The sequence below is a fragment of the Falco peregrinus genome, chromosome Z (assembly GCF_023634155.1).
Source record: "Falco peregrinus isolate bFalPer1 chromosome Z, bFalPer1.pri, whole genome shotgun sequence".
Classification (NCBI taxonomy): Eukaryota; Metazoa; Chordata; class Aves; order Falconiformes; family Falconidae; genus Falco; species Falco peregrinus.
In genome coordinates this window covers 61,395,490-61,421,341 of record NC_073739.1, presented here as the reverse complement: position 1 = coordinate 61,421,341, position 25,852 = coordinate 61,395,490, and the positions used below count along the sequence as shown (strand labels likewise).

At 38.7% G+C, this 25,852-nt stretch overlaps 1 protein-coding gene across 5 annotated transcripts in view; it reads left to right on the top strand.

Annotated features, from left to right (window-relative positions):
* Positions 1–25,852, top strand: part of MAST4 (microtubule associated serine/threonine kinase family member 4) — a 274,327-nt gene that overhangs the window by 177,814 nt on the left and 70,661 nt on the right. For all 5 annotated transcript variants that reach the window (XM_055791201.1, XM_055791202.1, XM_055791200.1 and 2 more), the window contains one exon: positions 23,877–23,965. In XM_055791201.1, the coding sequence (XP_055647176.1) occupies positions 23,877–23,965 (89 nt within the window). The remainder of the gene's footprint in view (positions 1–23,876; positions 23,966–25,852) is intronic.

Genomic DNA, 25,852 nt, shown 5'->3' with positions numbered 1-25,852 from the left:
TTGGCACAGGCTTCTGAACAGAATCCTATTTCTCACACAAGATAACCTGCACATGTGGAACCACTTGCAGTGCCTTTTTGATTGACCCTTTGCCTTTTTTCATGTGTACCTGAGAAGAAGTTGTATAAACTTTCATACACAAGCATATATATAAAATACAGATAAATAAATAGTTACTTACTGAAGTTCTTCATCAGAGATGGATTTCTGTAAGAAGCCTATAATTTTTGTTTTAAATACATTTAAATATCATGGGTTTATGCATCAGTTTTAAGTCCTGAAGTTATTATAGGGAAGATGGGAAATATAGGGAAGATGGGTACTGTAGTTTGAACTAGCTGGCTTTCCTTTGGTGAAGCTTACTCACTATACTCAGATTTTAATTTAAATTCTTATTCTTAAAATTATCTTTGGGCAACTGGTATTATCAACTTCTTGGATGAGCTGCTGGAATTCTCTGGAAAGGTATTCCTACATAAAAGTATGCAGAAACTTCAGAAGTAGAACACAAAAGTAGTTCTAAGAGTAGCATATTTTCTATGTATGTACTTTGATTCTGAAATCTCTCCTCTTCAAGCCCAAACCAAACTATTAATGGAACTTGAGGACTTCCTGTGCCTGATGGACACACAGAGGGCTCTGTAACTGGGAGGCAGGACCTTCTTCCAGCCAAGACATTGTGGCATTCTTGCTAAATATCCCAAAGATGGCATTGCAGTGGCTGCAAGAAGCATCTCTTGCACTCTGGATAGCTAAAGAAAAGTGAGGGAAAGTGACTTCACAGGGGGTTTGGAGAGCGAATGGAGTATGACAGATTAACGTTATGCCAGGAGGTTTGTAGTGCTGTGATGTAGTGCTTAGTAGGAGGACATGGAAACACAAAAAACGGAGCTTCCCTGGTTCTTTTCTTGACAGAATTATCTGTTGGAGATTCCAAAACCAGATATGTGTCATTTAATTTAACATCAATGGGTGTAGCAATCTGGAGTGAAATTGTGCCTTCAGTCATGGATGTTTCCTGTTGATTACAGTCTATGCTGACTGAGAGAAGGCAAAAATCTTTATCAGAACTTTTAGCTGATAAATATATCTTTACAGATTTAATGTAGTTCAAACATAAACATAATAATGCAGTCCTTGATGAAACAGAAGCTAGTTACTGACAATAGGAATAAATCAGACTTCTGTTTCTACCAACAAATGCCTTGGTGTTTACCAGAATTCGTTGTCAGGACCGTTTTCATGATGTAAATAAATACACAGCTTTTTTTATTGCCTTTTATGGAAACTGGAAGGAGGATGCTTGAATGTTAACTCATTCATCTGACAGTGCTGTTCAGTAAGAAGTCATAATTAATTAATATCTTTTGTGATAATACTGTTAACCGTCTTGGAGTTAACTAATAAGAAGTAGATTGTGTACATTTGTTTTACAGATTTGCTTTTTTGGTGAGTCTGGGCCTGTCTAGCTTGTTCGTACGCATGGGTATGTCAAGGGAATTTCCATAAGTGTTGTAATAGAAGCAAAGGCAGTCAGACAAGTCCAATATGCTCTATTCACCTTGTCTATGAACACCCCGTGCAAAAGGATGATTATGTCAGTTCACTGTACCATCAAGTCTTACCAGAACATCTACCTTTTGCTTTGCCCATATAATGGACAAAGAAAATCTGTAACACATTTTGTAAGTCAGCTTGGTTTTTTGTGTGGGTTTTTTGTTTTGTTTTGTTGTTTTTGTGTTTGTTTTTTTTTCCTTACCTGAGGCTTGGTGATTTGGCTTCTTCCCTGGCCCTTCTGCTGTGTTTTGTTGATTGAACTCTTGTGTGTGGAGGCATCTGCTCCCCATCTGTGACTGATGACTAATGAAAGAGCATGAGTTCTATTGGGAAATATACTTAAATCTAGTTTCTTCCTTCCTGCTTGATTGTGTCTTGTATGTGTTCGTCTGTCTTGCCAAACATCAAAATATTATCATCTTTTGCAAGACTCTGATTTCTATTGGTGGAAAAAAAATCAAAAAATTAAACTACTTCTTGTTTTTCAAATTTGAGAATTTTCCTCACATTTTTTTCGAATGTGTGTTCCTCAAATCTTAGAGCAGCAGACTTTTTTCCCCCCCCCCCCCCCTCTCTGTACAGGAAATGTTTCAAAGGAAATACAAAACATACTACAGTATATGAATTTACTAGGTTATTTTATTAAATATGCAAATTGTTTGTGTAGGTCAGACCTAACCATTTAACATTATCTAGAAATTAATACCTTTCAACCATCATGTGTTTCCTTCTTCTGATTCATAAATTATAAGGCAAGAAGAAACCAGTAGGATCACCTACTCTTGACAGTCCACGGGCATCAACACATAGAGTAATAGTGTTAGCGATGTAGCAGTTTGGCCTTCCCAGTGAAGGTAATGTGTTTGTTTAATCATTGACAAATCTGAGAAAATCTGAAAGGTTTGTCACTGCTCTAGCCAGCTTTCTTTAGATTCTTCTTGTTCCTTAAGTGAGCTGTGTTTAACCACTACTAATTTATTGCTGATGCTATTGTCTTTTGCACTAACTTTAGTAATGCCCTCAGAGACATTGGGCCAGTCTTTTTATAAACATAAAAATGTTCCGTATGTTCTTGGGGACTGTGACTGCCTAAATCCAGTCCAAGGGTCAACAGATGGTCATTAGTAGAGGGAAACAGGCTGAAGAGAGGTCCAAAGGACTGTCTGCATTTTCTGCTTCTCTGCATGGAGAAAAGAATCTTCCCTTCAGGTCACACCGAGGGAACAGTAAGTTGCTTTCTAAAAGGCACCTGCCCCAGAAAGGTAGCCTATGGGCCAGCAGCACAGTGTGGCTTCTGTCCATGGAAGCAATTGGCTCAGATCCCTGTGAGAGCGTTGGGTGGCTCTGTGTGCGTAAGCACATGAATGGGGGAGTTTTGTGCTGCCTTTCTCTCTTGGGTGGGCCAGACTGTCTGAAAAGGTGGAAATATATGGGAATTTTATGAAGGAACACATCCTGCTGTGGTGCTGGTGGAAGACTGTGGTGCGGTGGGAGGCAATAGTGTCCCGTTGTAGACTCTTAAGAAGTGATCCGTAGAGCTATTCTCAGGCTTCATCCTGTAGGTAAATAGTTGGATCATTCCAAATCGTGGTATAGAAATTTGTCCTGCAGTACAGACAATCGGAACACTCGGGTCCAGGAGCCAGAACATTGTATGTGGCAGGATCACCCAGTGCATAGTAGAAATCCAGCACCCTAATGAAATCAGACATTTTCTACATCGTTTTGGAACATAGTTTTAATACGGGGTAGATATGCATGTAGAGTATTAGAATATCTGCCAAGATTTAGTTGATTGAAGTTACGTTTTAAGCGTTATTCTTTTTTTTATACAAAGTTGTTGCTATTCTGATAAAAATATGCATATTAATTATGCATGTAAAAAGATACGAAATTATGAAAGTCAGCATAATTACCCTATGTTATGGGAAAAAGCTCATAGGAAAAAAATACAAAAATCTGTCGTTATGGATATTGCTAATACCAGAGGAGAGATTTGAGGTTTATAACTGGCTTGGTGTTCTGTGTTAACACAGTGGCCTCTTTGGAGGCACGGTAGCCCTGCACATAATGCTGCACAACCAAAAGCCAGGGTGGAGACACAGTTTTCATTCTAGCTTTCATATACATTTACAGATATTTCACCTGAACAGTTTGTACTGTCAAAACCACTTTTCTGATAGATACCAAGATCTGTAAACATAAAACTCAAACCATGAGTGGATGACTTCACTTACCACTAGACAATAGCCATCCTGAGGGCAAAGGCAGCAAATATTATCAGCACAACTGTTCAAGATAAGTGAAGGCAAGTATAGAACTTCCACTTCAAGTCCAAGCAGAAGTCTTCAGTAGTTAAAATACAGTTCTTTATAATATGATTTGGAAGGAATGTGGTGCTTTATGTTCCTAGAAGTATGCAGTGTCAGATTTTGTGTTTGAGGCATTTGTTTTTTAATTATCATTATTTTATGAGAACAATTCCCATTAATCTATTGACTTCTGCTTTTATTAGTCACTAGATTCTTATATATCCTGTCAAAAGTCAGGGCTATAGTTCCCTCATAAAAATCTTCCAGAACAAGGGGAACTGCTGTGGAAAGTAAATTTGCTTCTGGCTTTGTGACTTGTCTATGACAGGACTGAAGTGAATTTTGGACCAGTCTCACCTTTTTTTTTTTTTTTCCCCCCTCTTCTCTCTTGAATCCTTTGGTGTTCACAGGGCATAAGACATCTTCCAAACAAAAGTGAAGACTGCAGAAACGGTGATTTTATCCTTTCTGCACATCACTTCTTCAGGCATACTTCTGCTGTGATGCAAATAGAAACCTTAAATTAGCTAATGGGCTAATGGGCCGGATGAGTAGTGAGGTGATTACTCTTCCTGATGGCCAAAAATTGTAGCACACCCTTTTCTGTCACATTACTTCATCCACAACCTATTCTAACCTGTTGGAGATGTTTGCCTCATCTGTGTGTTATGCCTGGTTTTTTGGACTGTGTAAGCTCTATCCAACAGAGGCTGTCATTTGTTGTGTTTGTATGATGTCTAGAACAATGGGGACTCATAGCACTGTTGCATATGTGAGGAGTAATGCTTCTCACCACTGAGCTCTTTTGCATGTTGGACCAAGTCGTTTTGTTCTTGAGAGTAGAAAATGCAGTTTTCTCATTTGTGATGGATCTTCCTTCAAAATAGCTTTCCTTTAGAAGTCTTGGAACAAAGCTAACCTACTCCAGTTTTCCAGAATTTCTGCAAATTGACTCCATTGCAGCCTAAAGGAGGAGGGTTACAGTCTGAAATTATTGTACAATTTTGAACAGCAACAAAAAAATCCAGTCATTAGTTAATTTTAAATAAAATCTAGAGTAAGAACATGTAAAATAAATCATCATTTATTCCAAAGACTTTTTCAACTGAAAAGCACCATTGTATTTACCTGTAGTGGCATAGTTGTTCTTTTTGGCTGGGAGGAGTACCACATGGCTGTAGGGACATACATAGTAGTACCTACAATTTTGTGTTTTCATGTGTCCTTCTAGAATAAAAATGATATGTAGAAAACAAAACCTGTGGATTATTTTTTCATACTTGCTGCGTTTTAATATTGGAATAGAAAATACGCAACAGCGTTAATGTGCTTGGTGAATTAGCATTTCCCAAGATTTTCAAGCAAGTGCCTAATGTATAATGTAGGATTTATTTAAATTGATTTTTTTTTTTTTTTTAAGTTAGTTGGAAGGCACCTTACTCTAAGGCAGTAGTTTTGCTTAAGGCTTATTGGATTTTTTTCCTTCCCTTCTCCCAGCATACTGAATTTATAAAATTATAACATTGAACTATGCTGGGTACTTCTTCTATTGAAAATATTTGTATGTATCCTGAGAGTATGATTTAGTTGCTTGAACATGAAAATCTGACTTCTAACTTGTACTGTGGCCACACACTGTCTGTTTGCCTCAACAAAATCAGTGAACTTCCATGCTTCTCTTTGTATACTCAGTGGTGATAACCTTCTGAAGAGGTTATCAGTATAATTTACCTACTTTTTATATTTGGCCTGTGACTTGATAAGAATTTGAGTTGTTAAACTGGATATTTGTGTATTGCTAAATTTAATCTCAAAACATCCTCATTGCACTTTATTGTTAGGAATCATAAATTGGCTTGAATGATAGAACTGTGTTTACATAGTCTGTAACAGACCTATTCTTGTTAGTTTGGGTAGTTTTCAGTAGCTTCATTCTGTCAAAAGACATGTTGATTTTAAATTAAGCATAAGGTAACCAGGGGGTTGCTTAACATAAATGTGCTGTCAAAATGAGTAAACTTTTTCTTTATAATTAGCTTGTTGAGATCTTGAAGAGCAACCCAGGACTGTAGAAAACACACTCAGTTGATCTGGGTTTCTGAATGTTCAGTAGTTTTTTTCACAAGTGCGTGCTTGACTTAACCAAAAGCAGTAATCTCGAACGATCTCACGTGGTTGGCAGCCCAGATTCATCTGCAAAACAGCACGGTGCCCTGCAGCACCATACCTGGGGTGTGTGCTTAGCTCTGACTCAGAGATCATCATCATTTCCTGGAGCAGCTAGTTAGCTTAATGCCTGTAGCCTAAGATGTGACAAAATCGCTGCACAAGGTGGGTGATACGGCTACAGGCATTTGGACTATTAAAACTAGACTTGTAAATGATGTGACGTGTAGCTTTGTATCATGTTGCAGCATGATTTCTGTCTCCAACACCAATGAATGACATGTTTCTACTTTTTCACAGTGATAAAGAGATAAAGATAAAAAGTGCTGGGAGACATTAATGAATAGGAAGACCAGAATTTGTCCTTTGGAGAGAGTAACTACATGATCTGCTTTAAAGATATGCTAGTAGAACATACTGAATAGTCAGAATGTAAAAGCAGAATATTAATTTCTGGAATTATTACCATAACTTGTTGTTAGAGCTCTTAGTAAGTGATCCTTCAGTGGCAATCAGTATCAGTATGTATCAGTAATACAACATTCAGTCTAGCTTGGGAGTTTAGCAGTCTTTTGCAAAATGATACTGTACCTTTCCTATGTTAAATAGATGTGAAGCTGCTATTCTTGCGTTTAAGTTTGTTTACTGGAGGGGAAAAAAACCCAGAGAAATTAAGAGAGCAAGGTATGCTATTTCTCTAAAGGATACGAAGAAATCTGTGTTGATCAGTAAACAGTCTCCACAATCATGAATTCTCATGCAACACTTCAGAAGGAAGAGATGATCAGATTACATTGCTATTTCACAAAGTTGTAGGAGGAAATATGAATTATGAATTCACCAGTTTACCAGTTAGTTGGGGGGGGGGGGGGGTTTATTGGTCACTTTTTAAAATTTAATTGTCGTTACTTTCCTGTATCAGCTAAAGTTATACTACTCAGAATGAGGCAAGAGGTTATACCTCCCCATAAAAACAAGTCAGAGCTCTGCAATCAATTTAAGCAAGGCTGAGAAAACAATCAGTCACTTTTTAATTGGTCACACACCCATGTGTACATCAAACTACTTGTCCAGCCCTTCTAAATTAAGTTCTACCATTACCTGCATAACTTTCTCAAGGTTTTGAAAATCTGAAAAATCATTTTAATTTAATGTTCAGTTACGCATTTATAGAAGGAAGATTATTAAAAAGCATGTGAATGTGACGTTGATTTCTGTGAATGCTTTATCATTTAATTTATGTCTTCAAAGGTAAAATCTGCGTATATGGGTAGTGGTAATTTTTGCAGTTATGATTTGGGAAAAGGGTAATTCCAATGAATGTCCCTATTCTTTTATATTCAAGACATTTGGGGAAGTGGCTTTTGCTGACATTATTTTGTCTTTCAGTTGTGTGTCTACACGTGGCTTTCAAGCTGAACGTAGTGTGAGGTCATTTGTAATGATTATCTGAAAAGCTGTGATGGAACTTATGTTAATACAAAATCTAATGTTTGATTAAACCACTGAACCAAATCAGAGTTTTGAGGCCTCGATTTTGCAGATTCCAGGAAATGAAGGATTAATGGTCAAACTCTTGAACATGTTCTTGTTCACTAGTGAGAAAGTTAGAAGATCGCAGAATGCTACGTTGTCATAGTTAACTTGAACCTGTCCCCGTTACATCAAATGGATGTGCCAAGACAAGTTTTCAGTGGAACAGAGTACTTGTATTAAAACTACTGAATTAATCTTAAACTGTAGATTCAACTTTGTTCTCTTCATCCATGGTGCTTAAAATGACTGGTCGTCTTCAAGACCATTTTCTGTGGTGGAATCAGTGGTGTGGATCTCAGAATAGTAACGATGGATATGTAACCTCGTGGCAGTACAGCTTACAGAAATGTGTGGATAGTGATGATTTTAGCTTATCCACATAAGAATTAATTGCTAGTATAGTAGTATGTTTTAGAGAATTTGAGGAACATAATGTGATGTGGTGGTACTTCAAGGCATAGTTGAAGAACGCAGGAAATCTGCTCGTTATGGGTTCCATTGTACTGTTCTAATAATGATGTTTTTCTTGGGTCTAAATCCAGTGTAAGTCATAGGCACAATTCCAATTGAAATTGGTTGTCATTCATGGATGCAAAAAACTCGAGATTTTAAATTTTTTTTCTTGTAAGTGTATTGCTCATGTCTGAGATGACAGATTTTGTATATTTAGCAGTTTATAAACGGTGAAGGCTTCTCTAAAATAATTTTTCGTAGGAGAGTTCCAGCTCTCATTGACAGCTTTGACACAAATTCCCTTCCAGATTTACCCTTTCTACCATCATGTCTCTGCTGTCCCAGACATTGCTACTCCAAGGTGGAATTTTAACTGAAGTTAAAAAGCCAGGCAGATCTGTTCTTGCAGGATTATGTAGTCTTGAGGGATTTTTTAAGCATGCACTACTAGAATTCTTCAGGGATTGATGTGTAAAGAAGAAAGACTGTACACTGAATTGCACTATTCAGCTTTGTAATGTGTGTCCGAGCCAGTGTTCCATTCTATTTGGAATCCATTACTGCTGTAGTGATTTTAGCACTTTCTATTTTAATGTGGAAATGTTCATGGACAGAAGTTAATTTTCACCTGGTTTTAGATGTTTAAGGGTCATGTTAAATTTCTCCATTGCCAAAATGAACATGAAACATGAACTTCTAAGAAAATTGTCAAACCACAAAGCAAAAAACCAAACCAAACAACAAGATGCTACCCTTAACTCAAGAACTCCAAATTTTTAATGTTTATTGTATGAGTCGAGAATCTAGAACTTGAAGAATAACTGCATGTACTACATCATACAGTTGTAATAGTTGGCAACACACTCACTTTGGTTTCCTCTCCTTTAGTTTGCCTGCAGTCCTGCTTATATTGGAGCAGATAAAGTTTAAACAGTTAAGTTTAAATACAGATACATGCCATCCTGTGTTGCATTGTTTGACAAGCAGTATTTCCTGTAGCATCTCAGATTGTCGTTACTGCCAGCAGCGCTGCTAGATCTGGCACCTAAAGCTGTTGCTGCTGTTGTGTCGGGTAGGTTGTAGGCTTTCGTAGCTGTGGACAGTAAGTTAACTGACATGTTCAAAATGAAAATATTAACTATCACTGCATGCTTTTTTTGTATGTACAGTTGGATGTTGCTTTACTAGTCATTTCATATGATACTTTTTTCTTGAAGCAGCAGGGTGAATTAAACAAATCTTCCTTGTGAAATTGTTCCTCTTCACAATATTAGCTCATAGTTATTTGTACATTATAAATCACATTCTTGTACTGGTTTTATTCCTTCTTTCTTCTACACTGAGTCACTGGCATTTGCTTTCATGAATCCTCTGTGACTGACTTCTATTTGTGAGCAATTAGTACATTACTGTGGTAGTATAATACTCCTTTCCTGGTATGGATATTTCTCCAGGGCAAAGCATATGCAAAATTTGTTTTCATAAATTGGTGGTATACTCTGTGCTGTGTTTAGGATGGACTTAGTCTTTTCTTGATATTCTTGTGATATACTGTATCATTGTGTGGATTTAAGTCCTGGAGGTACATTTTAATTTGAGGGACATTTCATTTCATTAGAGCTCTACTTGGAGATTTGTAGTCTTGCATGAATACTGGGGTTTTTGCTGCTCATTTTCCAGTTTTACGCAGCAGATTTTCATTGGAAAAACCCACATGGATAAATTTAAGATCAGATTGTGTTACAGTTGTGCTGGGCCACCAGTTGTGGGAAGGAGCTTGAAGTATACCATTGCAGAGAAGAAAAATTCCCCTCTCCCTGGATAATGTGTCATCTCTTTTCAGACCCTGTATGAGAGGCTGCAACCCAGCACTACTGTGTTTTTTTATCCAGAAAACCTGTCTTAAATAGGCTTAAGGGATTCTGAAGTTGTACAATATTTCTGATACAGAGATTTGGATACTTGAATCATTAAAGTGACATAGCATGTCGGGGGAGGGGGAATTTGGTGGCATAACATGAATGCTTTATCAATACTTCCTTGGGACAGCCTAGATAATTTGGTTTTGACCTCACTGTTTGAGTCATCCAGTCACCTGAAACACACACCACTGAAACGTTTTTATAGTACTGCACCATACTATTTTTAATAGTATAAAAGTGCATGTGTATGTAAGTTCCAGGTCTGTGGCAGCAAAGTGAAACATGTAAATCGGCTGATCTTTACTGGCTTGTGTGGTGCTTGATGACTAAGCATTACCCCCCCCCAAAAAAAAAAGCCCCAAACCAGAGTGAGTGGATGTCAGAAGCCTCATGTTGTCAACCCCTGCTGATGACTCTGCTTGGCGATGTTTGGATTGCTTCACTGGGGATTATTCAGATGTTTCCAGTTACCTCACTGTGACTTTGCAGCAAAGCAGTGTGATCCGCATGTGTAATAGATTGCCTTCCTCGGTAGGTGTACTGCCACATGGAGCTGAAGTTTGATTCCAGACATAGCCTACACACTAGGTTTTATATAGGAGTAATTATTTGAGCTATAGCTAGTAAAATAATTTGGCTGATGTAGCTTTGTTAGTACACAATTACAGTTGAAAAAGACTGTATTCTCATGTTCATTTTTATTTCTGTCTGGGAATATCTGAACTGGTAAAAATACTTGTGCCCTGTGATGTAACTTTGTCTGTAGAAGGGAGAACATGTCATGTAGCTAAACCAGTACAGATAGGCAGCTAACTCTGAAATGTAGTTATTGTATATCTAATAAAAATATACAGTAACTACATTTCATGTGGTAGTTTCTGTAGTTTTATAAATTGCGTCAGCTCTGTGTGCTGGCAGGTACTTGATTTTTTTCTGTTGAATTTCTCATGAAGCTTTGTTGAGTGAAAAATAATAGTCAACAGTAATGTCAGTTACATAAGGTCAGTTTTCATCTGGACTTAGTGTTGTTTTGTTGTTTTTTTTTATAATGGTTATTTGTTGTTTTGCTATTAAAGGGATTTAGCTGTGTTTGGGAACTCCAAGGGTAAAAACCCTCTTAATTTGTTATAGCTCCATCTGACTGATGGGGAATGCTACCTTCCTGGCTGCACGTATGTGTCCAGTGATGTCTTAATGTTGTGACCATGGAGTGGTTGGTTGCTTACATTTCAGCATGACTCTGCAGAGAGCCGGTTCCTACTGAACAAACAGCCTGTTCATGAAAGCCACCATAGCTGGCATTAATTGATGCCCTTTTCGGCAGGCTCAACAGACGCTAACAGCTGAATGGGCACAATGAAAGGATTGGCCCTCCTCCCCTGGAAAATAACACTTCTAGATGCTTAATTATGATTTAATTAGAAAACTTCTGGTCAGCTGGCAATGGGAGGAAAGGAGCCTGTGGGTCTCAGTAAAGAGAGGGGGTCTTTTGTTTGCAAACTAAATTTCTGAACTGCAGTGTGTGCATGCTCAAATGTGGGACACTGATGGTACTGCTGGAGGTCTTACGAGACCAGATGTAGTTTTCAGGTTGAATGCTTCCTGCTTAATTGTTTGTATTCAGGCTCCTAATCAGTAAAGGGCATAATTTTCAAACACATTTTTGTCCTAAATAGTGATTTTTTTTGTTTTGTTTTCTTTAAACTGTTTTCTTTGTTTCCTTAATTCCAATGTATTAACTGCTTAAGCATTAGTGACTACTTATGTCCAAGCAAAAGACAGTACAGAACATGAATTGCAAAATGGAAGGTGTGATACTTTTGCCTCTTGCCTTTTTCGGAAGTTCAGAAATAAAAAGGAACAGGATAATTTTCCTGTTATTTGCATTAATTCCTTTAAAGAAAGAGTGCAAACTTATCTAGTATTGCTTAGTTTAAAATCGGGCATTCTTTGCAAATTTTTGGCAACTCTCATATATGTAAGAGGAAAGGAACGAGAGACAGGTAAGCCACTAGGGTTAATGCCAAAGTGCCATAGAAGGGATAAAGCCCATTTCCCTCACATGTCAAATGCCAGTAGGCAGCTGTGCTTCTTGTTGCAGTACTGTCCAATCTGTGGATATGTATCCTCGCTTCTGGTTCTCAGGAGGTTAATTAACGGCAGCGTTCAGGACTTTCTGCTCTTACTGGGAGAGTGTGTCTGCTGGAGACTTAACATCCTTGAATGCTCACCCCCCCTCCCCAGCTTCCTTCTGGGCTGCAGCTAAAGGAAGTCTGGTTTTGTTGTTGTTTTGGAAACTACTTTCAGAAACTTTCTGCTGAATTAAGTTGCAGAAGGAGGTAGCTCACGCAACTCTACTATTTCACCCTCTCATTACAGCTGTTTTTAAAGATTGTGTGGTCATCGCCATTGGGCAGGAGTACATGAGAGGGGGAGGCTTGAAGATGCCCCTTCCCTAGGCAGCACTTTCCCTGCTTCTATTTCAGAACTGTGTGAAGCATTTGCTTCTTGAGTGGTGGTAGGCCTTATGTATTTAGGTGTGATTAACAGTGATTTTGGGAAATAAAGGTAAATCCTGCTTACGATTCTATGTGTGTAGGCTGTTACCGTGTTGATAACTATGCGTTTCTCTTCAAGATGTGAAGTTTATAGAAAAGAGAGTTTTGGTGCAAGAGGCATCAGTGTTTGCTGGTCAGGTATTTGTGGACCTTCTTATTCCACAAGAGATTTTTACAGGTGATGGAGGCTGAGTCCTTCCAGCTCAGGGGCACCTCAGGCCCGGCTGTGACATGGAGCCGAGCAGTTGCCCCACGCTGAAGAGCAGCAGTGGCAGTTCCCTGGCAGACAGCTTTCCTGCCACTCCATGAGGGTGGTGAGGTCCCGGGCAACTTGGCTGGAACTGTGGATGAATGTGTCTGCTTCCTCCAAGACACTGGAAATAACGGTGTACCCAGTATGCTTATGGCAACTTTTGCAGGAGAACTGGAGGGCTTTTCTAATATATTGGCTGCCATGTCTGCCAGTTGGGGTGGAGATGTCACCAAGTATCTCCAAACAGAACAGTGGCATTTGAGAGCAGGACTAGTGTCAAACTAGTGCAAATGACATGCACATCTTTCAGGTCTGAGTCAAAGATCCTTCTCTGGGTAACACAATTTGAAGCAAACCGTTGTTGAATCAATTGCTTAAGCTTGTTCGTAAGATGAAAAGATTAGGTCGGGTTATTTATGACAGAAGACAAGTTTAGGATATGATGATGCAGAAGCTGCATTTTGTGTTGTGTTTTTTTTTCTTTTTTTTTCCTCTGAGTGAGTTTACAGGCTTTTATTTTAATACCATGTCACTTTTGGGTTTTTTTGTCCTATTAAACTCCTACTTTGCTTTTTTTTTTTTTGTTTGCTTCCGGTTGTGTAGTGCTGTAAAAAGTTGCATTGAATTACTAAATAATTAAATGAGGCTCTTACAACATTTTTCAAGGATTTAGTTCAGTGTTCTTTTAAGTCTTTTGTTTTGGCATTATTTTGTTGTAAACCACCTTCTGCCAGGAGGTTAAAGTCATATATGTACAGGCACACACACACACCACACACCACACATGCAGCTTGCTTTTTGGATGTGATTACTAACATAGAAGCGATAGTCTTTTTAGTTACCTCACACCAAATAAAAGATAAAAAGTTACATCTGCCAGTTTCAGAAGGCTTACAACTCTAGAAAAGGCAGAAGTCTCCCAGGAATATGCATCAACAATGAGCTAGGAGGAGTCAAAATATTTGAAGATGGAATACAAGCTATAATTTGTACAATTGCATTTTTAAAATCGCATGAAGACACAGGAGGCTTGTAGAAGTTTTTTGCAACTTTCTTAGTGTCTTAAACACTTCCTAGCAATAACTAACTTGTTATTTAACAGTGAAACTGTAACTGATGTGAAAAAGTATCTTCTAGCTTTAGGATCCTGTCCAATTAGGAACAAAAAAAATTCAGGCACTTTGGCTCCTATAGGTTTGTTATGGGAATGTAGTTTTTCTTCAGTCAAGTGCATTGCTCTGGTATTGTCTTACCTGTTCATCCCTTGAATCTTTGGTAGTATTTGCTAAAGGTTGAAAGACAACACATAATAGTCATGTGCTCCCTCATCATTTGAAGAGGTTGAGAGCTACCAGTTTTAGCAAGGAAGGAAAAAAGCAGTCCTGTTTGGGCTCACTACTCCTTTGAGTAAAAATGAATTGTTAATATTTAATTATAGGAGATAGGAGTTGGGTATAAATATAAATTATTTTAGGGGTTAAATCAGTAGAGAACTACTGGATTTGAAAGTGAAGCCATATAAAATCTCTCTGCTTCTGGTGGCTCCTGATTTCCTACCCTTGGATTTTAGAATATGATAAATTTATTTGTACTTTTTCGTGATTATTAGGAAAAAGGCAAGGGGGTAAAATAATAAAGCTCAAAATTGTCCTAAAAATAATGAAATAATGTAGGGAAAAATATTTCTAGGAGCTTGTCTTCTAGTGACTTTTCTCATGGGGAGAGTCTGTGGAGTGCAGTGCAAAGCAGACAGTTTTTCATGTGATAAAGGCTTTTGTTTTAATAAGCCTCTGAATCTTTTTATGTGGAAATAGCCTTGGCAACATAAATTATTTTGATGGGTACAGTACAAACAAATTGAGGAGGTTGAAAGGAAGATGAAGAACAACTCTAGGGAGAATCAGAGCAGACTAAATAATTTCATCTTTCCTTTCCCCAACAAAAAATGGGTAGGTTGTTTCTGTGGTGTCTCCTAGACATCTGCTGGAGCACATGTATAACCACTTGATAATTTGAGACCATGGCAGACTTTAACCCTTTGAGACTTTATTGAGTATTGTCACCATGCACACTCTTTTGGCCAAGAGAAGCACTCCTAAAGCTACTCTCTGTGCTGTTTGGGGAATGCTTTCAACGCTGTGGGGAGGTCTGCCTGGCTTACCATCCTGGCCCACTAATTCCATGATATATGGTGAGTTTTGAACAATGGTGCTCAGAGCTGTGGTGGTTGTGAAGAACCACCAGCAAGGAAGAAGACAAGGAAAAAGCAAAGAAAGCCGTGACCTGGTAGGTTTAAGTGGAAAACAGAATGAGAAGGCTGGGGAGAAGGTGGGACAGGGTTTCACTGTGGTAGGTATCTGGGTAAACAGGTCTTCTGCCTGTAGTTTGGAGCCACTCCCATGTTTTATCTTAATTCTGAACTATGCTGGCCTCAGTTTCAACCAGAGTTACAGAAAATTCAGGGTATGTGCTTGGCTCCCTTGCAGTACTGAAATGGCCTGGGGAATTGGCTGTGGTTAGTCCTCAAGTCTGGATGGATGTTATTCAAAGGAAATATGGCCGGAACAGGACCCACTTGTTTATGGGTTTTTTTTGAAGGACCAGACTGGGTAAAAATTGCCGGTAGGCTGTGGGCTGTGCTGTTCAGTGGCAGTGTGGAAAAGGCTCTGCTTTAAACCTCAACTTCAGCTGTGGGTGGAAGGGTGAGGAGGAGATCCCCCAACTACCTCCTTGCCTCAGTCTCACTTCCAAAGCAGCCATGGGGCGCCAGCCCAGCTCCCAAGTAGGGACAGAGCCAGTGGCAAGCACCACCTGTGACAGTGTCTGTGCTGCGGTCTAGCAGGCAGCACTCCAGCCTGAGGTGGAGTAGTGGAGGCTCTGGAGGGAGCAGCAGCAGTGGATAGCATCCCACAGCCCTGACTCGCCTCCCTCTGCTCCCCTCGCTCCCAGTTTCTTCCAAGCTGTTAACAGTGAGCAAGGAGGCAGTGAGAAACATCCTGCCCCCAGCCTGGCCACTACGACATGAAATGTCTGATTGCATCCTCTTATCCCAAGAGATGCACTGGAGCTTGCAGTCTAGAGTCAAAGTCTGGATTGATCTGGGTTAATGTGAAACTGGTGGGCATTGCCAAGAGCACAGAGGGACCTGTGTTTTAAACCTGCTGTCTGTGCTGCAGCCTTGATAGGCGTTCACTCTGTGAACAGGGAATTTCCTGCCTAATGCAAATCATTTCTGCAGTGTTATCTACTGTGCAAGTCAAGGCACTGCATGTGGTTACCTCCAAACTATTGATGCTTTGATTTTCACAGTTTTGATGTATGACACTTCTATTTTTAAGATAGCACTTGTTAAATATTATAAACTCATCAATGTGGCTCCTGATTATTATTTATTTCCAGTGAGGTGTTTCTGTGGGTTTTTTGCATCTCTTGGATTGTGCAGAATAAAGATAATCGTATGTAGTGATGATTTAGGCCAGCCTTTTATATTTTTCCTCTTTCTGGTACTAGTTTCCTACTTACCTTTCTATTTTGGAAGTAACATTTTTGTGTCGAGTATAGTTAAATACGTCAGTATGATGGCAGATGTGCTGTTCCACCTAACAACTGGGTTTATGTTCCTTCCCAGGACACAAATAAAAAAATACAATAAATTCAAGAACCAGTGGGATTTAAATTCTCATCCACATGTTCTCAGTAGGTTGTATGATATGAGGATGCAGAAGCTGCATTTTGTGGATAATGAAGCAGAATTGTGCAGTGAGCAGGTTTATGATCCTGAGCATTCCTTTTTGTCTGCTCTCCACTGCCTGCCCAGTTTGTGTGTATTACACCGTTATCTTTTATGCAGCTATTTTATGAACATTGTAGAACTATAGAGTTAATAGTTGGCTAAATAATCTTTTCCTTAATGTTACATAATTAAATATTTATAAGAAGTTAAAACTGAATCAGTTGTTTTAGGAAGGAACAGAACAGGTAGAAATACACCATTTTAGTTCTGAAGAAGGAATTCAGATTTCTTGAGGCTACTGGTTTTCCTCTGTAAGCAGAAGAAAAATTACGGATCAGAATTGCTTAGAGTAAAAGTGAGAGCAGTCACTGGAGTTAATACACAGAACACTTAACTAGCAAGTACAGTTGAGAAAGCTTAACGAAGAATCTTATTTATTTGTTTTGTAAGACACTGGAGGGATGGAGATCAAGGTGTTAAGAAGTCTGTCTTTGTGACAGCCTTCCTCAAGTCTGAACAGCAGAGATTTGACAAATATTTGCAATTCTGTGATTTTTCTTGGCAGCTGTTCTTGCAATGATACTGTCTTGCATGCATTTGAAGCCTTCATATAGTCCATACAGAGGGTGATAATGTGTCTGGAGGATTGCATTTTAAGTTTTATTTAACCAGTAGATTTTTTTAAGAAAGGTAAAGAAAAAGACTTGAGGTCTCCTTTTTTGTATGGTTGAATAAAGGTGACCTTCTGGTGGCATGTTGGTAAACTGGTAGTAATGGCAGGGAAAAAAGCATTGCACACAAATGTGTGGGTACCTAGAGAGGACCCTTTACTGGCCATGCACTCCTGGCCAGTAGCCAAAGCTGAAACACTAGCCTTGCAAAGGACACTTTGCCAAAGTAGGGCTGCTGTAGAAGAATGAGGCTGGGTTAATTAGCATTGATAACATACAGCTGTGGTTGGCTTCAGGGGCAGCGGGTTGGCGCGTGTAGATAAGGTGCAGCTGTGGCTGTTCTGTTAAGGGGTTGAGAGCCAGTGAAGGGAGAGCCACCGAGGAACAAGTGGAGGGAGGAAGAAGCAAGAGGACAGAGAGCACATGCCCTGGAGGTGGTGAGGTGAGAAGGCAGCAGAGGGACTGTATGAAGAGTATGCTGGTATGAGATGGTAAAAGACCTTGCTGCAGCTTGATAGTTTGGAGAGTGCTGGGACAGGCTGCCAGCAGCTGCATGTTTCATCTTGTTGTGTTATGTTAATTATGTTTTGACACTACCCTCATTTCTTCAGACTAAAACTGGTCTCATTTAAGTTGACTAAAGCTTAAATACAAAAGAGTAAACCTGAATGCTTACAAGAGTTAAAATCCCAAAGCCCTTTTTTTTCCAGTTCATTAAAGACCAGTATGGATTAATTACTTGCAGTAATTGAATGTTTGGCCATATGCTTGATGTTTTAAATACAGTATTTTATATGTATGTATTTATGGAAATATATTTATATATTTTACACGTGTACATATGAATGTATATGCATGCACCAAATTTGGAAAGTGTATATGCAGACATAGAGGTAAAAATATACCAGAAAATAATGCTAGGTGATAATAAATGGGTATGTGTGGAATGTGGAAAACCATGAAAAGAATGAAAAGAAAATTCTGGGTATTACTGGTGGTCTATTTTACTTGCATTTGGCTAGTTTGTGCATTTCTGTCAGGGATTGCAGCACCTTGAGAATCTACCTACTTCAGTCTGGAAAACCTCTTTCAGAATTGTAAAACCTTGCTTCCTTACTTTTCAGTCTCTTATAGGATAGAACAGGGCAGCAACAAGTAGCACTAGATGGAGCCTGTGGATTTTGTCATGTAACTGTAATTCCATAGTATTCAGAGAGGAACATTCTTGGTTGACTAATTTTCTTTCATAAAGCGATCTAGGTGTGAAACTACCATTAGCTGCAGGCCATGTGTTACTTTGACTTTCTGCATCAGGAGATGCTTCATCGAATACAAGCTTAACGGCTCCTTTTGACAAGGAAGCTGCTGCAGTATCAGTGTGTGTCATCTCTTCATGGCAGCTGTTTTTTGCATTGGTTGGAGTTAATGTCCCACAGAACTCGCCTGGATTCTGGAGAGCTTGGAAATACCAAACAGCTTTTTAATGCAAAAGGCGGCTTTTTCTTTAAAAACAAACATCAAACCCAAACAAGCTAAATTCCTGACTAGATGTTCTAATTTTTAAGGCAGTGCTGTGTGCACTGTTGACTCCGAAGTGTTACAGCTTATAAAGATAATAAAAAACTATGAAGTCGTAGGTTAGCTAGCTTCGGAGCATGTTAAATATAACTGAAATATAACTTAAATTTAACTTCCCTGTATAAACAAAGTGGCCACATTGCACATCTTGCTAGGGACAGCATGTTCCTCCTGAGGCAGTTTTCAGCTATGCAATTTTAACACCCTAGAAATTGTAACTACCTTTTCTGTCCGCAGAGCTTTTATGGGATTGCTGGTCTTACATTATTAGTCTCTTTTATGCATGGTCAGCCTTTGCATTCTGCATATGGCAACAGGTTAATTTCTCTCCACTTGTATTAGTAAGTAAAACATTTTGTTTGCAGCCTCTCTTAAAATGGGAGTCCCCTTTAAATCTTTACCTTCAGCTAAACCACTGTATTACACTGATAATAAAATTAAGAAGCTGTTGTTGTAGAGTAGTACTGTGCTCAGCATAGGCTGTGAAAGGTGGTGAACTGTCATAATAGCTTACAGTCCAAAGCCATCTTTATTACGAATGTAAATACTAATAGTTGGGGATGTTGAAATGAATTAATTATAAATTATTAAAGCAGATGCCAATTTTGCCATGAAAAGCATGGCAAGTGGTAATCCTGTCAACATAGCCTTCTTTCCCTGCAGGGGTGGGGGATATAAAACCAACCTTTACTGCCATTAATTTGCTCACATATTAGCCCTTGTTCTGAGGACGAAAATTCCATTTCAGTGCATACCTCTCACAATTTTTGCGGTTTCTTGAGTACTGTATCAGGAAATCTGCATTTACTGTTTCTGCTCTGGATAAAGAACTGCCTGTCCTAGATGAATCATAGAATGGTTTGGGTTGGAAAGGACCTTAAAGCTAATCTAGTTCCAGCTCCCTCCCTCGGGCAGGGACACCTTTCACTCGACCAGGTTGCTCAAAGCCACATCCAGCCTGGCCTTGAACACTGCCAGAGAGGGAGTGTTACAACTTCCCTGGGAAACCTGTTCTAGTGTCTCAACACTGTCAGAGTCAGTAAAGAATTTCATCCTAATATCTAATCTAAATCTACCTCTGAATTTCTGCTTCAAGTTTTTATTCTGTCAGTGTTTCCAACAGCTTGTGGAGTGTAGCTCTATTTTAATGGCTGTACTAGTACTTGGGCCTTGTGCTTTGTTGGTTTCAATCTAGCGGTTCCCATCATCTCTGCCCAAACAGTTTTTGCCTGATACGGGAGGAATTATGGCTATTTAAGGAACAAAGTAGTCAAGCTTTTGGATTGCATCTTTCAGCAGCTGTAGTTCACCCTTGCTTTGTGATATAAAAATGTTGAGCACAAAGCATTTTTTTTTGTAGTCCTCTCTCTGTTTATCATGAGTACTTCTCATGGAAGCGTTGATCATCTGTAGCAGCTGGAGGACAAGTGACTTGGAGGTTGGTGCATTGGGGCTTAGACTGGGGCTGGTGTGAAGGAGGAATTCCTCAGCAGTGAGACGTGCTGAGAAGTCAGACACAGATGAGAGGTGTGAGTGGGAAGGAGCGTCAGTGGTGGGGAGCAGGAGGTAAGGCAGAACCTGTCTGTGGGCGATTTGGAAACCAAATAGGAAATTATGAATTGGATTCCAAGATAAGCAACAGTGTCAGTAATCCAGGTCACTGCTAATATGGTGTAATGACAACTACTTCCAAATACATCCTCCTCCTTTAAGTTGTGGGCAGCAGACTATAGAGTCCAGGAAGGATCTTCCTGGGGCAGAGAAGAACAGATCAAAAATTGTAGATTTCCTATTTTCTTCAGGTTTTGTGTGCACCCCAAAGTTTAGTTATGGTGGAACATGACTGATTGCCCCCACCCACCAACCCCCAGTCTCTTGTTCTCCTTGGAAAAAGGTGCAGTTTCTTGCTGTTTATTTCATGGCTCTAAACCCTATGTCATGCATGCTGCCTGGCTTGCTGGTCTCTTTCTCTGTGCTGTGCAGCCTGATCAAAACATGAGATCCAAGGCTTGGAGAATTGCATTTTGAGGGTGCAGCACTCTGGTTTACCCCAAGGTTTGTTTCCCTAGGTTACAGTCCCTGTAGACTGTTCCTCCTGCACTGCTGTAACTTTGCTGCAGACAAAGAGGCTTTCTTTCCGGGCTACCTCTTATCAGTTGGTTTATATTGTCCCATTTGAATGGGAGAATAGTTTTATAAAGACAATAGAAGGGGAAAGTTACTTGATGTATTCAGAGATCTAGGAAAAAGGATTTTGTCTGCAGAACGGCTTTAACTTCTGAGATTCTTTTGTATGTGGGAGATGGCTGTTTCAAGGCTAAAGCAATGCTTTGGTATTTCCTCAGTGCAACCCTGCTTCGCATTTGTGGTGGTCTAGCAGTTTAGATCATCTGTCAGGGTTCCCTGAAGATAATTCTTTATTTACCCACAAAGAGCTTCCTTCATAATACCATTATTCTGGGGAAGGAGTTCATATATTATACAGGATGGATAACATAGTTTCAAAATCTTCGTGAAACAGAACTGTTTAAAAAAAAAAAGGCTTACAGAGAGAGGTGTGGGAGAGACTTGTCCTTTCATGCGTTAAGACAAATAGAGGAGACTTCATATGTTTTCATTTTCTGTTTCTCAATAGAACATTTTGTTTGAGTGTGATAAAAGATACGTTCTTCATACAGCTGCAGCCACATCTGAACAAACAGCAAAAAATTTTTTGAAATGGCAGTTGGGGGAACGTTTTCTCATTACATAAGATCTTGATACTGAAGGTAATGCCGTCATGCTCCCCAGTAATAATTCTGAAAAATACCCCCACCCACCCCCTAAAAACAAGATAACGTAGGAAATTATGGCAAAAGTGATAAAACTCTGAATTTTTACAGACAAAGGCAAATTGCAGCAAAATCAGTGAAGGATGTCTAGAATTCATTGAAATGTTTTGCTGAGAACACACCCATGGTTTAGATCCTTAAAATGTGTTCCCTTCTTGTGACAGGTCATGTGGTGATCCTTTAGACGCTAAACTAAGCCACGCAAAGCTCCTTTAAAGTCATGTAATGGTGTCTCTTAACCCCAGCCTGTACCACAGGCACTGTAGTGATGCCATCGTGGATAGATGTAATCTGTATGTCCTTTAATGAATGCCTAACGAATACCAAAAGTTTCCACCGGATTCAGTTTTAGATTGGAAAATTGCAAAGGAAGTTATTCAAGCTTTTTAAAACAAGTATAACAGATGAAAAAATGAGGTTTGTCATAGTATGATACAAGAAGTTACCAACAATACAGTGATATTGCATGAAGCCAGGAGTAAAAAATTTGGACCGTTCTTATCACAGAAGAGTTGACTATGACTCTTCAGCTGGGCAAATTTAGAGATGGACGGTGGGGAACAGTATGACTTTGAAATTGTTGTCTAATGAGACATGGAATATTTGCTCAAGGTCTATTACTTAAAAAGTAGATTGTGCTGAATATGTCAAAAATGCTTGTAGAAAGCTGTGCTTAATCTAGCCAGGTTCCTGAAATCGTGTGTGTATAATTTCACGTTTTAAAAGTTCTCCCTCATTTTTCAGCTTAGAAATTACAATGTACGTCTTAAATAGTTTGACTTTTCCAGTGCTCTAAATGTGAATCTTGCAGTCATTTTGTGCTTTGTTTTCTTACATAGGTCTGCAGTAATGATAAGTATACACTCAAAAGTGAATGCATTGTTTAATTGATTGTAATATTTAAGTGATACAGCAATTCAGTGTGCAATTCATGCAAAAGAACTTTTCATTAACCCATTAAACAGAATGGCAGTCTTGCTGCTTCATAAAACATTTTTCAAGGGGAGACTGGTTTTAGTGTGTGACACTTTGTTTTGTTGGGTTTTTTCCCCCTCCATATTCCAGGCATCTTCTGTACTGCTTTCATACTCAAAATTTCTTCTTTGTTTTTCGATTTTACTTGTTTCCAGTATTCTTTGGAATACTTTTAAATTCATTTTACTTAGCTTTCATGCTATTCAACTCTATCCTTTATTTTGTGTTTTATTCATCTCACACCGTATCAAGACTAATCAGTCTTGCTTTCTGGCTGTTACATAGAGATCATAATGTTACAGAACTCATCTTTGGAGAAATGTAAAACTGTGATCTGAATCTGCTACTGTTGGAACCTACTGTGTTAACGAAATGGTTTTATGTGTGACTTTTTCCCGTTTTAGTGGTTTTGAGTTTTTCCTAAACCTTTACAGAAAAAAAAATCGGATTGCAGTGCCATAAATGTTAGCATATGCACTTAAGTTTATACACAGTTGCAGTCTCTTTGACTTCAAGATACTATTTTTCTTGTGCATGAATGTTTGCAGTGTTGGGGATTTGTGTTTGTGAGAATATTCATTATGGTAGAAAGAGGAAAAAAGAAAAACACTTCTGCCAATAAATATTTTAAAACTATGATATGTATTTCAGAAAAATATCTCCTTTCCCAAGTTTAATAGATGTGTTAATTTACTATTTATCTCGCCTAATGATCTTGTAATTTGGGAAATTAGTGGCTTTGTAGATGAAAAATGTATGAGTAAAAAAAATGCATTCATCTTCTTAGGCATCATCTGTTCCATTGACAAAAGGCACAGATGTGAAATTTATCTCAGTAATTAGATTTATAATTATTGTATCATTCTTAGATTGATAAATTGTTGCTCTTTGTGGCATGTGATTTGGAACTACAGTTCGTGCAGCAGAGACAGGTTTAATCATTGAATGGTGATTCTAAGCTTGAAACTGTTTTTCACATTGTACTTTTGTATTTTTATATATCATAAAAAGTGTATGGCAGAGCACAAGTTGTAGTCAGGGAAGAACATTTTATGAATTACTCTACAGGGGAATCCTGGTCTTTGCACAGAACAGCAAATGTGCAAGCCTGAAAAGTATCCATGGTGCATTTTCTTTGGAGGCTGCTGTCTTTGCCGTTATCCAGCATGATTGTAGACTTCCTGGACATGCCTACAAACCTAACAATAGCTCTGATTTTTAATAGGAGACAGGGAAGTAAAGGAGCTAAGCATCAGAATATCAAATGTTCATATACGGTATATGCTGTATTTCTAAGGCTAATGTCTTTTTTCCTCTCTTCTTGCCCACAGCTGTAGAACAAGCAACAGGAAGAGTCTGATGGGCAATGGCCAGTCTTCAGCTCTGCCTCGGCCCCATTCACCACTTTCAGCTCATGCAGGTGATTTTACACCTATGCTACTATTGCTGTTATTAAATACTTAAAATGTCTATGTGAGGAAAGCAAAACAGACAAATTCTCTGTTCCACTACTTTTCTTTCCACTGTTTTCAATAGCAAAAACTTCTGTACTTTTCCATCCAAATTTCTATTATGTTGAGATCCATAAATTCTATTGTATGGTGAGAAGCAATCCACAAGTACAAAAAATGGACTACATAGCTATTTTTATTTCCCTATCTTGTATTCTGACATTCTGATGCAATTTCTTCCCCCGACCGCCACCGCACCACCCTTTCTGGGCCTAGTTGTGTAAAAAAGGTATAAAATAGCTTGCACGCATGGTGAAGGTAATGGAATTGGTAAGTAGGGTATTACACATTATTCCTAGTGCTTTTCCTCCCTAGGATTTATGGTGTTAGGCATGTTGCTGGAAATTTCTGTGCTTCACTTTGTGGCAATAAATTGATGATCATTTCTGAAGCACTTAAAGATTGAATGAAAGTCCATAAATAAATCTTTTATTGATAATGATTGTCTTCATTTTAAAAGGGAACATTTTTGACATATCAAAACACATTTCCTCAAAATTTTATTGTCTCTTTATATTTTGGGGGCATTGACTGTAACTACACAGCAAATTGAAAGCCCCACACCAGTCATTGTGTAGGAAATGACACTGAATGCTTTGAAGAACTGCTCTCAGATGGGTTCTAAAAGAGACAATGCAGTGTTTCAGTTGAATTTTGGAAGAGGATGATGAGTTTAGTAGGGCATCTCCAGTTTTGTTGTGGAAGGAACATTATTAGAAAAAATATGAAGGTGTTTTTTCCTCTCTGAGCAGCAGGCTATTGTAACCAGGAATTGAGACATGAGGATTTGTGAGTAGTTCAAGGCAGCAGAGTGTTTAAAACATACAAACAAAGGACAACATGGTGCAGACTATTTTAAAACTGAAAAATGAAATGTTGGAATGTTTGGGATTCCTCTCTGTGTCCCCCAAATGCAGAAATTGCCATTTGCAACAGAGGATCTTCAGTCACTGTAGAAAGAGGCTTTAGTTGTGCTGTGTTGACTTGATGAAAACAGTACCAGTGCTTGCTGCAAAAACTAGTGTATGTCCGCTGCTATGAGTGACTATACCATCCATTTGGAAACTGGTGGCTTAGACCAATGATGCCTAACAGGCTTCAAAAATACGGAGTGACCAGCATGCATTACCTGCGACCTGATCACAGGTTGTGTATTCAGTAATGCCAAAGACAAATAATTCAGTAAATGCTACAGAGTTTCTGCCTGGCAGTGGACTCATGCTTTTGGCAAATTGCTTCTTTTTGAATTGATTTCTCAAACCGTGGAAGGGGAATAAAATTGCTGATGTCACAGCTGTTGAGAAGTTGCTCTGAAGGTAGAAAACTGATTCTGCCAGAATTAAGACAGGTTGAGTGTAAGCTGTTATTTTCCTTAAACTCAGCAGAATGTACTGTGTATTCAAAAACCTATTGTGGAAATTTGGCAACTTCTCCAGTTACCCAGGATGCAGTTGAGTCTCATAATGCTGGTATGTTCTCCCAAGGTATGTGCACTGAGCTCTTCAGCAAAAATCTCATATATGTGACGAAAATTTGCATGTGTATGGTTGGTTCTGTTATTACCTTGCCTCTATGTATAGTTAATTACAGTAATATTTGAACAACTATTGGCTCCTAGTGCAGCTGGCTAGTATGCCTAGATTAGTCCCCTGAAGGGGCAATTTGAAGTTAAAGTGTGCTCAGTCACTCTTGACAGGTTTTCTGCTTTGTCTAGTGATCAATTAGATACTACGTGGAATTGACTTTGTAGGCAAATTTTTAATTATTTTTTTTAATTTGTACTTTGAATCACTGTG